Below are 12520 nucleotides of genomic sequence, written 5' to 3' on the forward strand. Positions count from 1 at the left end.
ACAGGTAACATTGAAATCAATAAGACTTTGGCCCACTTTAATTGAATCCTGTGAAAGGCAGACACAGACAAACCTGTCCACAGTCATCACAAACTTTCACTGCAACTTTCACCTGATGTACATTCGGACACACCACAAATTTCCTACAAGCTAGGATTTGGCCTTTTTTCAGTCTGGCCGTAGCCTCTGTTCCTTTCCTCCCCTTCTTGTGATCCCCAAGCAATTACGACTCCTCATACTCGCAAAATCCTTAAGCTAATCAACATGCACATCAGCAAGCCATTTCGACTTCTGGACCTTCCAAGGGAGGTCCGCGATGCAGTCTATCACAAGATTCTTTGCGACTGGCCACGAGCGGAACTCATGTGTGACAAACCAAACGCCTTTTACGTACCTCCCAAGATGGTTGTCATGGACCACAAGATCGAGACCACCATCTCGCTCGCTAACAAACAGATCCATCAAGAGGCGAAACATGTGATGATCAAGGGAAACCAGTTTATCCACATCAAAATTCGCGCGAGTGACATCAGCATGGTTGAGAGAATTTTGGGCCCATGTCAGGTATCTTTGGTCACCACCAAGCGTGACCGCTGTACTCGTTTCAAGGACCTCGCAGTCATGACGCATTTCATCGAGGCCTTGCCAGGTTCTTCTCAATTTCGATTCGACGCAATCATCCTACGTCGAGATCTCGACCTAGTTTGCCAAGGCATAGCTGCAGCAGGCGTTGTTGTACCGCACTTTGCTGCTGAGTCAAAGCACGAGATTACCATCCACAACCCTTTCGCCAAAACCTCAAGCCCTGACTACCTCAATCGCAAGAACCAGGTGCGAATTTCTGTCGTCTAGCAGGCCGCCGACCCTTAATGCAAGAAAGAAGCAATCATTGACACTCTGTTTTTCCAGGAACGTCTTCTAGAGCCCTATCGAAGTCGCCTTCAAGGTTTCGATCAATTCAAAATTGAAGGCAGGGTAGAATTGGATCTGGCCGAGGCCGTGGTCGCGGGAGTGAAGCAGGATCCTGCCCTCCCGGCCCCTCACGATCTGTTGGAAAAGCTGTTTCACCTGAAGGAGCTGGGTAACCAAGCATTCCGACAGAACAATATGACAGGAGCCATGACGGGATGGGGTGCGGCACTGCGAGAGATACTGCTAGCCAACAGAAACAAAGCGTGGCCACGTCTCAAAGAGGTCGGCGGCAAGAACTTCACCGACCAGGTCAGCGAACTGTACTTCCAGTTGCTGAGCAATCAAGCCTACAGAAGCATCAAGGCTACGCAGGCAAGTGCGTCCAATCGAGAAACATTGCAGCTATACGCACGAGTTGCTCAGGGGTGTCTCAGCAGAGCCACAGACGTGGCAAAGACGCTTGGGACGGACTGGAAGCCAAGTAACGAGCAGATGGCCAAATACTCTTACCGCTTGGCTCTGGCACACCGCCTCGGAGAGGGCGACGTATCCATTGCTTTGGCTGCCATCAATTTCGCTGCCGAGGCCCTTCCTGATGACAAGATGGTTCAGAGAGAGAAATTCTTGGTCGAGGAGTGGGAGGCTGGACGGTGGATTGGAGTCGCTCTATGAGGCCATTAGCGACAGGTCTCTGCGATTATGGACATTTGACGACTTGGCTGGGTCAGCCATCTTGAGCGCTCATACAGGCGTTCAATCGGAGATCACAAGTGGCGAGGTGGTCTTAACCTCCTTCAATAGTGCATAGAACTCTTTCGACTCTCTGTAATGGGCCGATTATTATTGTCAACTTTCTCAAGCCGACTTATCTGCTTTGAGAATTGGAAGAACATCTAATTACCTCATCGCATGTCCATTTTGTCAACGTATGCCTACGCCGGTGATAAGTGATACCCATGTATCCACCGGCTCGGTTGTAATTACTGCCCGAGTCATTTCTAATGTTGTCTTCTAGACAGTAGTGGTGACAGGGCGTTGATAGTAGAGCATGATGGTGAAATGTGAAGCAATGGTACGTGAAAAGGCAGTCTATGTATGACACAAATATCTGGAGATGATCCTTTAGGCTACCATGACCCGCATTGAAGTGATTGGCTGTATTGGTGGGACCTAAAGACAAGGGCCAAATCAAATGCTTACCTCGCTCTTCAGCTCGATCAATACGGAAGGTAATCATTGTTTGTTACAGTTTTTCGAATGCTGCCTCAAGGCCCAAAATGTCGTTCAAACTGAGCACGGAGGAGATCCTCAAGATAAACCAAAAAATCCACACATTCGTCCTCCTACCTGCCAATGCTCTCGACACCAACGATGCCGACCTATTCGTGGTCCAACCGCCTCCTCACGTGCGCGATCCAGCGCACCAGTCACCAGTGCACTCAATAACACACCTCTGCGAAACCTGCCGGGGCGCACTGCAGTACATGTCCTACTACCTCAAGACGGAGGCATCCGGCGGGAAAGAAGCCGTCGAGGACCTTCACCCGGCCTGCCTGCTCCACGACGGCGCCGACACGCTGCAGAAGGGCGAGGAGGACCAGTGCCACCTGTGCGTGCTCATCATGTCGGACCTGCGGACTAAGCGGCTGAATATGGGGCCTGTCGCTCAGTCCCGCATGGAGATGTGCTGGCAGTCGGACCAGAAGCCGCTAGCGCGCATCAACTTCGCGCTGACGCATGGCGGTGTCAACGAGCGTGCTACGAACAACTACTGGAACTTCCTGAAGCTGCAGCTGTGGCCTGGCACCGAGCATGGTACTGAACTCTTTGTTGGTTGTAGAAGCGGAGGCGAAGAGGGTCGTAATGTTCAGCGGTCGAGCAGCACCGACTCGCAGCACACTCGGGACGTGGCTGTTGAGTGGCTTTCGGTTTGTCAGGCCAATGAGAATGGGAAACACGACCAGTGCAATCAGGATCAGGGAGATTGGCTTCCGACTCGTCTCTTGGATGTCGCCTGGGCAGTCGAGACTGGAAAGCTCAGGCTCGTCCTGCCTCATGACCGCCCGGAGGAGTTTGTCTCGAGCAAGCAGTACATGACACTCAGTCATTGCTGGGGTGCCTGGGGCTCCGTATCGTTACCTGTCTTGACCCTTGAGAACCTAGGCGAAAGGCAGACTATCGGGCTGGACACATCCTTGCTCCCAAAAACGTTCAAGGAGGCTGTGGAGGTTGCTCAGTGGTACAATTGTGGGTTTCTTGATCTGTAACGCATGCGATGAGGATTTGCGACTGACAGTATACTCGCAGGTCGATGGCTATGGATCGACTCCCTGTGCATCATCCAAAACAGCACAGAAGATTGGCAGCGCGAGGCAGTCATGATGTACAATGTCTACAAGAGCGCCCTCCTCAACATCTCAGCCGATGACTCCAACGACGCCCGCTGGGGCTGCTTCCGAAACCGGGACGGCCTCTCAGTCATGCCGATGCGCCTCGGATTTCCGAAACCTGAAGAGTGGAACAGCTGGCTCACGCCCGACTCGACAGGACTGTTCGAAGCCATTACCAACGCCCCGCTAGCGAAGCGGGCGTGGGTGTTCCAAGAGAGACAGCTCTCGCGGCGGGTGCTGCATTTCACGAGCAGGGAGGTCGTGTGGGAGTGCTGCGCCGAAGGGTCTTATTTCGCCTGCGAGACGTTCCCACACGGCGCGCCGTATCGGAAGATCTTTGGCGAGCGGCCCAAGTACCAGAGTCAAGGCCAAAAGGGCAGCGTACCTGAGATCCATGATACGTGGGACATGCTGTGCCAGTCGTACTCGGAGAAGAAGCTCAGCTTTGTCGGCGACAAAGTTGTGGCGCTGTCTGGACTGGCTCAGGAGTTCCAAGCGATGTTGCCGGAGGATACGTATGTGGCCGGGATGTGGCGGTCACTGCTTCCCCAGAGCCTGCTCTGGAAATCTGCAGACGCGAGTGACCGTATTAATTCTGATAAGTACATTGCTCCGTCTTGGTCATGGCTCTCCATCGACGGGCCGGTCTCTAGTCTCTCGTCGCGCAGTACTTCGACGTCCGTCGTCGAGGTGTTGGAAGTTGTCACGGAGCCCATGGTCCCATCTCAGCCTACTGCCACTCTCCGCGACGCGTATCTCAGCCTGAGATGCTACTTGCGACCTATCGAGATCAAACCCGACCACGAAGCAAAGCCGTGGCACATGCTGGCCGTCGGCGGCGGCAAGAACCATGTGCTTGCTGTGGGCGACGGGGGAACGGAGTTGGGTTCTTTTGACCCGATGAGCCGCAATGGAACATTTGACTATTCATTCGACATAAAGTCTGTGGGAGATTCGGGGCCGGAGTCTGTATCCGGGTACTTCCTCCCAGTTTCTATGGACAGCTCCGATGAAACGTCGTCGACAACTATTAACGGACTGTTGGTGGAACCTGTGAATGATGACCTGACGGCCTTTAGGAGGGTGGGCACCGTGACCTGCCACGGACTTCACTGCCTTCCGATTCTGTATAAGTCTCGAGATGTTGGTGGGATTGATCAAGAGGGTGCAGAATCCACAGAACGATGGAATGAACTGCGGAGTCTACTTGGATCAAGTTACAAGAGCGGGGAGAGTATCAAGAAGGAGTCCCGGCTCAAGCAACCCGCGGGGGATAGTTCCAGTGTCCTTCCCGAAGGCAGTGATTCTCTTCGTGACTCAGACCTTGGGAAAGAGATGGAAGGGCCACGAAATTCTCACACGATCTCCGATGACGCTGACAAGCCCAATTCAGATGCTCCCATAGCCGAGGTGCAGAGCGATAAAGATCATAAAACTCTTCGTCCAGATGAAAATGTGAATGATGTGGGAAAGAAGATGGAAGACTTGAGTGTTGCAGAGAAACACGAGTTGGACAAGCCCTTCACCCAGGTCGATCTGAAAGCTTTTGAAGCATTGGAAAGATTATACGCGTTGGACGGGGCATTTATAGGCAGCGATCTGGAACAACATTTTGAAAGAATGGTCGCGAAGCAAATCAGGCTGATTTGAAAGTTTCCTGGCCTTGAAAATAGGAAAGTTCGAAGTCTTTCAGGAATACAAGAATCATTGCCGATTGCCCTCCCTTACCTATGACCATTCTTGACCATCATGTGACGAACTATGTCTTATAATTTGGTATGTCTGATTACGTCGTATCGTTTAAGGTGCTGTGAGTACGCGACCATGGTCTCTCTGGCATGGACCCACACGGTCGTATTCCTCGTACTTGTCCCCTGTCTTGGCTATTGCCGTACCGCAAGCACCGCCTGTGCTACTTCCCAGCCATCTCAGTTTTCACACCCAGACTTCTGCTTCTCCATTGGTGAGCACATTGTATCGAGCTTGCTCTCGCCATGGCCGACGCTCTTCGTTGTGCCAGTTTGGATATCGAAGTCCAGAAGCTGTTGAGCTTTGACGTGCCTGTTTCGGAGAGCTGTATCAAGGACATGCACAGTTGGATGTTGTGCCGCGAGTAGTGTATGCCGAGCATTAATGACGGCTCTGTGAACTCAGGGGGTACGTTCCTGCAGGATAGGCTTGTAGGCAGACTCTGCGATAAGCACAGAGATAACTGCTTCCCCGACTCTGGTCGGATGTTCATAAATCGGCTCGCACTTATTGATCGGGTAGTATAATTCCGCAAATGCTCATATAGGCGTAGATTTAGCAAGCATCAGCACCGTTGTTGCCGCTGAGGCTACATGGTAACAGCTCTCCGCTGAAGACTGTAGTCAGAATGCTATGTCTCAACATATCCCAAAATAAGGGAACAGTCACCATGGTATGATGACTTCCCATCGAGGTTTTATTGAAAGACTACACTAGAGACAAGAACATCGGAACATCTCGGCCAGGTCAAGGGTATGAGACCACATTCGACGGATGCGAACATTGCGACGAAGCCCGTCGATGGAGATTTGGCACGGCTGGTGGTCGACGTCGTCGATGTCAGGGTCATGCAAGGAAGCATCGGTGTTGTCGGTTCGGTCGTCGGGATGATCACGAGTACGGTGAGGAGCGGACCCGTTTCTTTTTTCACGAGGTTGCAGTTCATGCAGGTCGCGTTGCTTCTGTGGGACGGCTAGGCGAGCTGCCTACCCTTTCTTTTGCATATTTCGCCCCGTATACCCCATTCGAAAGCTCGGATGCTCGAGAATAGCACGGCAAGAATCCGAAAACGCGGAGAGGAGCATATCGGTCAGCCTGGGTGTCTGTGTGTCTTGTCTCCAGAGCCTCTTCACCGCCCCAGACACGATCTGGGGAAAGCTGTTCCCATCGTAAGAGTGTATCGTAGCAGCCGCAGCGGGTCCCAAAAGGGCCAAGGCCAAGAGCTTACTGGATTTAAGGTGTGGTATGCTGGCCCCAGATTATAGTTTACAGGCATATGGTTGCAGATCTGCCGGCGACTGCCGGGCCATGCTAACTGCTAACAGCAGTCTGCTAGCACCCCAGCCGCCCTGCTGGCCTACTAAATTTGGACGCTGCCAACGGCTTTGTTTCTCCGCCTAAACTGAAGTCAGAAGGTCACCTGGACCTCGGAAGGATGGATACGAGAGTCGCAACGTCGATCGTGTCCCACTTGCCCGCACCCAACACGAACTTTGGCACCGTCAGAGAACCCACCCGTATAGTACTCTGGTCGAGCTAACGGCCGTGCTGCGGAACAGAGCTGCAGTAGCACCGCGACCTCGCCCGCCTTGTGCTGACAGTCCAACAGCCGCAGGGTATACGGCAGAGCGTTCTGCAAGGGCCATGGCTGCCGGTATGGGTGTGCCGTGTTGGGGCTGGTAGCTGGGGCTTCCCCATAACATAAGCGGGTTATGATGGGTGGCAGCTTCGCGATGACGGCCGCCAAGAGGATCCGATCGGTGGCATTCGGTGGATGAGCGAGACATCATACGTTGCTTGCGCTCAAGGTTTTGCTCGATGGACGTCGAGCTCGGGGTCTTGTGTGGACGACGAACTCATATATAAAGTTCGAGCACCGCTGCTGATGAGTCTAGTTCGGGAGATATCATCATCATCACCACCATCATCTCTTTAATACATCTTAATCTTCAAGACCACACCTCCCAAACCTTAAACCAACTTCAACTCACTCCAACAACTCTCCCAACACCTTCAAAATGTTCGCCAACATCCTCAGCATCTTCACCCTGGCCACTGCTGCCACCGCCATCACTGGTACGCTTCACTCCCCCCTCTGCATACACTTATACATAGATACTAACATCATCTCACAGTCTCCTACGACACCGGCTATGATGACGCCAGCCGCTCCATGACCGCCGTGTCCTGCTCCGACGGCACCAACGGCCTCATCACCCGCTACGGCTACCAGACCCAGGGCGCCATCCCCCGCTTCCCCCACGTCGGTGGTGCCGAAGCCATCGCCGGCTGGAACTCTGCGAGCGTGAGTTTATACCCCATCCTCTCCCGGCTAGAGAAAGGCGTGAAGAAAACAAACAAGCAGCTAACTCCCGGTCCCAGTGCGGAACTTGCTGGCAGCTGAGCTACGGCGGACGCACCATCAACGTCCTGGCCATTGACCACGCCGCCGCCGGCTTCAACATCGCCCAGGCCGCCATGGACGAGCTGACCAACGGCCAGGCTGCCGCCCTCGGCCGTGTTGATGCCACTGCCGTCCAGGTCCCCGCCTCTGACTGCGGTCTTCCATGAAGCTGATGACTTCAAATTGGGACATAAGAAGTTAATGATGGGCAGAGGGGAGATGAACTGAGTGCATGCATTGGCGTTTTTCTTTTTGGGCTGTACTGATCACGGACGAGATGATGGTATATATGATAATGTTTTTTGTCACATAGTAATGCATATCCAGGCGCGAATTGCCTGACGGCATCAAACACTTCTTTCGTGCTCATTTTGATGTGACGAGACATACCAGGCTCCACACTGAACCCACACAATTCGACTGAGAGTTCGATCCATGGAGCGAAGTCCCCCCTGGAGCTTTTCGGCATGAGCATTCACCGTCTTTGTTTGATGCTTATATTCCATGGTGTCTTGGTTGTGGCACCAGTCTCATGAGCGGACAGGTCGCACATGAACAGAGCCGGGACGCCCATCTTCCCGTCTCAAATTGATGGCTCGCCAAGCACATCTTGTATGAACACAGCGATATCAGAGAGGATCTCCGAGGAGAACTCGTGCCCAACGCCCGCATATTCCTTGAAGCGAAGTGGCTCGAGACCGAGGGCCGGGAGAAACTCGGCGCTTTCACTCGCTTTCGCGATGTCGACCTTGTCATCATCCTGGCCATGACACAAAATGGCTGGAACGCTGCTCCGGAGCACATCCGAGGAACCGGACTGTGTCTCGAGAATGTCGAGCTCGCCTCGCAGCCACTCAAGGGCTGACTTCACAGAGCCTTTGCCGTCAATGCCACCGGGTAAATCCATATCACAATCTGGGGAAGCCGATCTTTCGAAAGGATCAAAGCCCGCACCCTCTTCTAGGTCTTCTCCCCAAGTTGTATCTCTTGATTCTTGACCATCTCGACCCACGAGCTGTGCTCTCATCTGGCTGATGTAAGGCAGCCACCCACACATACCAACGACACCACCCAATTCTTCCTCTCCCTTCCAAAGCAACGACGCCACCAAACTTGCTACACAACCCTGACTAATTCCTCCCAGGATGACTTTCCGCGTGTCACCGACCAGCCTCGCTTCCTCGGCGATCAGACGGTACAGATACTCGACGGTGCTAACCAGCTCGGTGGTTTGCAGGCCCAGGTCGTAGCGGCTATCCACCTTGTCATCGACAAAGCCCAGGTGCCAGTCGTCAAACCACTGGCGAATGATGCTGCGCTTGTAGACAGTGGCACGCTGCTTGGGGGCGGTCGGGAAGACGAATCTAGCATGGGGAAGTGCTTGAGCGAGCGTTATTGGGCTGATATGGTTGTACAATTTGGCAGAGGCTCCATCACAGACTGAAGGCGCAGCCGAGGCATCAGTGGAAACCCCGTTGTCTTCACCGAGTGTCCGTCTCCGGCCGTGGGGGCCATCTTGTTGTGTGCTTATGGCGGTGCCTGCGACGGGGAGGGCTGTGTTCAGTAGCGCAGGACCGAACGCGTCAGCGCTTCCGCCGCGGCCGTGGAGGAGGATCACTGTGTGCTTGTGTATCCCCGATGCTGGATTGAAGACCAAGGGCTCCGGGAAATGGTCCTCCACAGGCATGGTAGCAGTCCGGCCTGTCGTTACCAGGAAGCTGAGAAAGACTCAAACCCAAAATCAACACAGGAAGCTGGTCGCCCTGAGGGTATAACCGCTCGTGAGACCTAACTGTGAAACCGCATTCCGAAGAATTGGTTGGACTATTCCACTTGCAAGGACGGGAAAGGCTACGGCTTGAGCCGTTGCAGGTTTCAGAGAAGTTGTTTGCTGCTTCTGGCTCGTTCCGTCGTTCAGTTGTAGTGACGTGGACCGCACAGTGAGCCGTCAAGTGGAACAAGCAAGCCTTCCGAACCGGTCCGTCGGATCTCCTGTAACGTTGTTCTCAACATCTTCACTCTTTCTTTGCCATTGGTTGACCTCATCTCTGCTTTAATCAACTGTGATGGGTCCATACGCACGCTACGATTGGAGATGTTGCTATCAAGTACTCGTGATGGGTGAGTTGAAGAGAGGAAACCGATGCATTAATCAGGACACGTGGGTAGGAGTTTTAGTCTTAGCTTGGGAGACGAGTATCGGGATTGACCCTATGTCAGACTTGTAGTGTTTGTTGCTGTTGCATGCAGGCCATTAAGAAGAGGTATCATATTTCTAGGTACATGTGTACTGTACAGTGAGGAAGCTCGGGAGTCGGCAGGTCAGGGGTGGGCTCTGCCCCAGACCAAGGAGCCCAATCAGCGGTCAGAGAGACCCCACGCCGATCCCCAGCAGGCTGTCACAAGCTCAGCCAGCTCCTGGACCCTGACGACACTCGGTCCCACAGCCACCGCCAGCTGCTGCAAACGGGCTCTTTTCTCCTCGAGTCTCGACCCAACCACTACTCGAATCATCATCTCCTCTCATGTAGAACCGGCGTTACACTCTGAATCCTCAGGATCAGAACGCTTTCGGAACACAACAGTCATGTCTCCATCGACGTCCATCCGCTCGGCGCTGGCTTACGCCGGCAACCTGCTGTCGCAGTTCCCCCTCCTCCAAGACGTTTCAAACCCCTTCTCGAACCTCATCGATCCAATACTCGGGAGTGTCAGCGAAGTGGTACCAACACCGAGTGACAGCTACAATGGCGAGGTCACACACTACGAGCCCCTCAGTGGTGCGCCTTCCTGCCCCATCAACGGGCCTACGAGCTGCCACAACAACACGCCAGTCGCGGGCGACGACTCGTGCTGTTTTGTATACCCTGGCGGGCGAATGCTCCTCACGCAGTTCTGGGATCGCGAGGTACACGTTGGAGGAGCAGAGGAAGACTGGACCCTGCACGGGTTATGGTGAGCTAAACCCACACTGCAAACCCCTTGACCAAAGAAGATCCCCCCAGACTGACAGCATCACCCATCCCCACAGGCCCGACCTCTGCGACGGCTCCTACGACGCATACTGCAACATGGCGCCACACTTCACCAACATCACGGACGTGCTAGCACACTACGGGCAGACGGAGCTGCGGGCCTTCATGGACCGGTACTGGGTAGCGAACCGGGGCAGCAACGCGCACCTCTGGACGCATGAGTATAACAAGCACGCGACGTGCATCAACACGCTGAACCCGCAATGCTACGGTGATAACTACGACGCAGGCCAGGAGGTCGTCGACTACTTCACGCGTGCGACTGGGCTCTTCCGCATGCTCGATACGTACACGGCGCTGTCGCTCGCCGGCATCGAGCCCAGCGCCCGCACACACTACCCGCTCGAGGACGTGCGCCGCATCCTCGAGCAGTTCAGCGGCGGCAAGGTCGTCCTGCGGTGCGGAGGCCGCCGCCGCGATGAGCTGCATGAGGCGTGGTATGTGTACTTTGTGCAGGGCAGCCTGCAGACGGGCCAATTTGTGCCTGCGCAGGATTATGGGAAGCACGGGGATGCTAATAATTGTGTGCCTTGGGTCAAGTACCTGCCCAAGATACACAGGAAGTGAGAAAAGGGGAGGAGCATGTGGCCTATAGTTTTATCATTCTGAATTGCTGGTGTTTGGCGTTAAGTCGAGGACTGGGCTGGCTGCATGGTTTTGCTGGTCTTGGATGCCCGTCGTGGCTGGCTGCAGGTTATAGGACAGGTCAGCGTTTAACAATTAGTTCGATTTAATCGATGTCCGTATTCAAGGCTCGAAGTGACCACATTCAGGATCAAATGGGCGACAGTCAACAGAATCTGTCAACAGCAATATCCAACTTGATGCTCCAAGCCCAGCCAGCCAGCCCAACTGGTCAACACCACATACATCGAGATGTCGAAGCGCATGCAGCTAGGCCTTTTCAGGATCTGTACACCAGACTGGTCTCTTGTCCCTCGTCCGAGAGCCTGAGTCCCCCCGGAAACCTGTCGTGCCTGTCATTGCAAGTGGATCTTTGTGCCCCCGGATTCACGTCCTACGCTACATGTGTCCGCACTGACAGCCGGCCCCACTACGCCGACCTTTTTCACCCGCCACCGGGAACGGACACCCGCCCACAACGGGGACAGGTGCCCATTGCGTCGCAGGGCATCTTGGCAAGGCATGCTCACCGAACATTGGCACACGCACGCGACAAAGCCCGCCCCCTACGCAAAGCATACAACTGATGCGCTGCCCACGGAAGTGGAAGCACCCCCGACGCAATGATCTCTCGGTCAAGCTGGCGCGGCACGGCTGGGCGCAGCGCATGCAAGACTCGAGTCGTCCATCAACAACGTGGACCGAGCTGCGTGGCGTGTGCTCCGGAGCCGCTCGCAAGAGGAGGAAATTACCCATCGCAGATCTGCCAGCCGAGCCCAGGGCTTCTTAGATGCGGCGATATAGTCCAACACAGAGTAGGGGTCGGTGGTGGCTATTCTACGGCACCAGCTAAACACAACAGCCTCGCCCTATCCCTTTCCCAGCGGGCGGTAAGGCGATGCCCTACCCTGCTGGTGAAACACCCAGCCCGCCTCTGACAGCTGCGATCTCAGCCGCGCGGGTGGGCGGGTTTTGGTTACTCCCCCCCCCCCCCCCAGACGCGACGCAACGCAAAAGCGTGGGATCCGGCACTGCTGCTGTGGCTTTTAGCGGGACGGCCAGCCCGCTTTCGCTAGCTCGGCACACAGAACAAAGTCGCACACACGTCGCATGTCGCAGTGCCCGCTGCGGATCCGACGCTGAAGATTCGTCGCCTGGCGGGCTGGCGGGCTGGCGGGCTGGCAAACGGTTCACTAAACTTGCGCACGCACGCACGCGCGACTCTTTTGTTGAAAGGGACCGGCGGGTTGATGGAAGGGTGATCGACCGCGTGGACATTCTCGAAAGGGAAAGGATGGCCGTTCCTGGGGAATTTCTATTGTTCCCGTTTGGCAGTGCTGGCTTCGTAAGCAAAGCAAGGCAAAGCAAAGCAAAGCAAGTGTGTGTGTGTGTGTGTGTATCAGTGC

The 12520-nt window shown here is 54.6% G+C and overlaps 6 protein-coding genes across 6 annotated transcripts; 5 read left to right on the plus strand and 1 right to left on the minus strand.

Moving 5' to 3' along the window:
• Positions 1-264: 264 nt before the first annotated feature.
• J7T55_007235 (uncharacterized protein) lies at positions 265-1584 on the plus strand (the record flags this gene model as incomplete). The annotated part of the gene is made up of 2 exons (XM_053133944.1): positions 265-831; positions 910-1584. 2 exons carry the CDS (start codon positions 265-267, stop codon positions 1582-1584), a joined length of 1242 nt encoding a protein of 413 aa, XP_052988279.1.
• A 605-nt stretch (positions 1585-2189) lies between these two features.
• J7T55_007236 (uncharacterized protein) lies at positions 2190-4952 on the plus strand (the record flags this gene model as incomplete). The annotated part of the gene is made up of 2 exons (XM_053133945.1): positions 2190-3159; positions 3220-4952. 2 exons carry the CDS (start codon positions 2190-2192, stop codon positions 4950-4952), a joined length of 2703 nt encoding a protein of 900 aa, XP_052988280.1.
• Positions 4953-5721: 769 nt separating this feature from the next.
• On the plus strand, positions 5722-6415 carry J7T55_007237 (uncharacterized protein; the record flags this gene model as incomplete). Its single annotated transcript, XM_053133946.1, has 4 exons — positions 5722-5724; positions 5798-5948; positions 6103-6220; positions 6388-6415. 4 exons carry the CDS (start codon positions 5722-5724, stop codon positions 6413-6415), a joined length of 300 nt encoding a protein of 99 aa, XP_052988281.1.
• A 654-nt stretch (positions 6416-7069) lies between these two features.
• Positions 7070-7622, plus strand: J7T55_007238 (uncharacterized protein; the record flags this gene model as incomplete). The annotated part of the gene is made up of 3 exons (XM_053133947.1): positions 7070-7127; positions 7187-7356; positions 7434-7622. The coding sequence occupies 3 exons, from the start codon at positions 7070-7072 to the stop codon at positions 7620-7622; spliced, it is 417 nt and encodes a 138-aa protein (XP_052988282.1).
• Positions 7623-8038: 416 nt separating this feature from the next.
• On the minus strand, positions 8039-9142 carry J7T55_007239 (acyl-protein thioesterase; the record flags this gene model as incomplete). Its single annotated transcript, XM_053133948.1, has 1 exon — positions 8039-9142. The coding sequence occupies one exon, from the start codon at positions 9140-9142 to the stop codon at positions 8039-8041; it is 1104 nt and encodes a 367-aa protein (XP_052988283.1).
• Positions 9143-10042: 900 nt separating this feature from the next.
• J7T55_007240 (uncharacterized protein) lies at positions 10043-11057 on the plus strand (the record flags this gene model as incomplete). The annotated part of the gene is made up of 2 exons (XM_053133949.1): positions 10043-10410; positions 10487-11057. The coding sequence occupies 2 exons, from the start codon at positions 10043-10045 to the stop codon at positions 11055-11057; spliced, it is 939 nt and encodes a 312-aa protein (XP_052988284.1).
• Between the last annotated feature and the right edge of the window lie 1463 nt (positions 11058-12520).

The sequence above is a fragment of the Diaporthe amygdali genome (assembly GCF_026229845.1).
Source record: "Diaporthe amygdali strain CAA958 chromosome Unknown NODE_40_length_369474_cov_65_526704, whole genome shotgun sequence".
Taxonomy (NCBI): domain Eukaryota; kingdom Fungi; phylum Ascomycota; class Sordariomycetes; order Diaporthales; family Diaporthaceae; genus Diaporthe; species Diaporthe amygdali.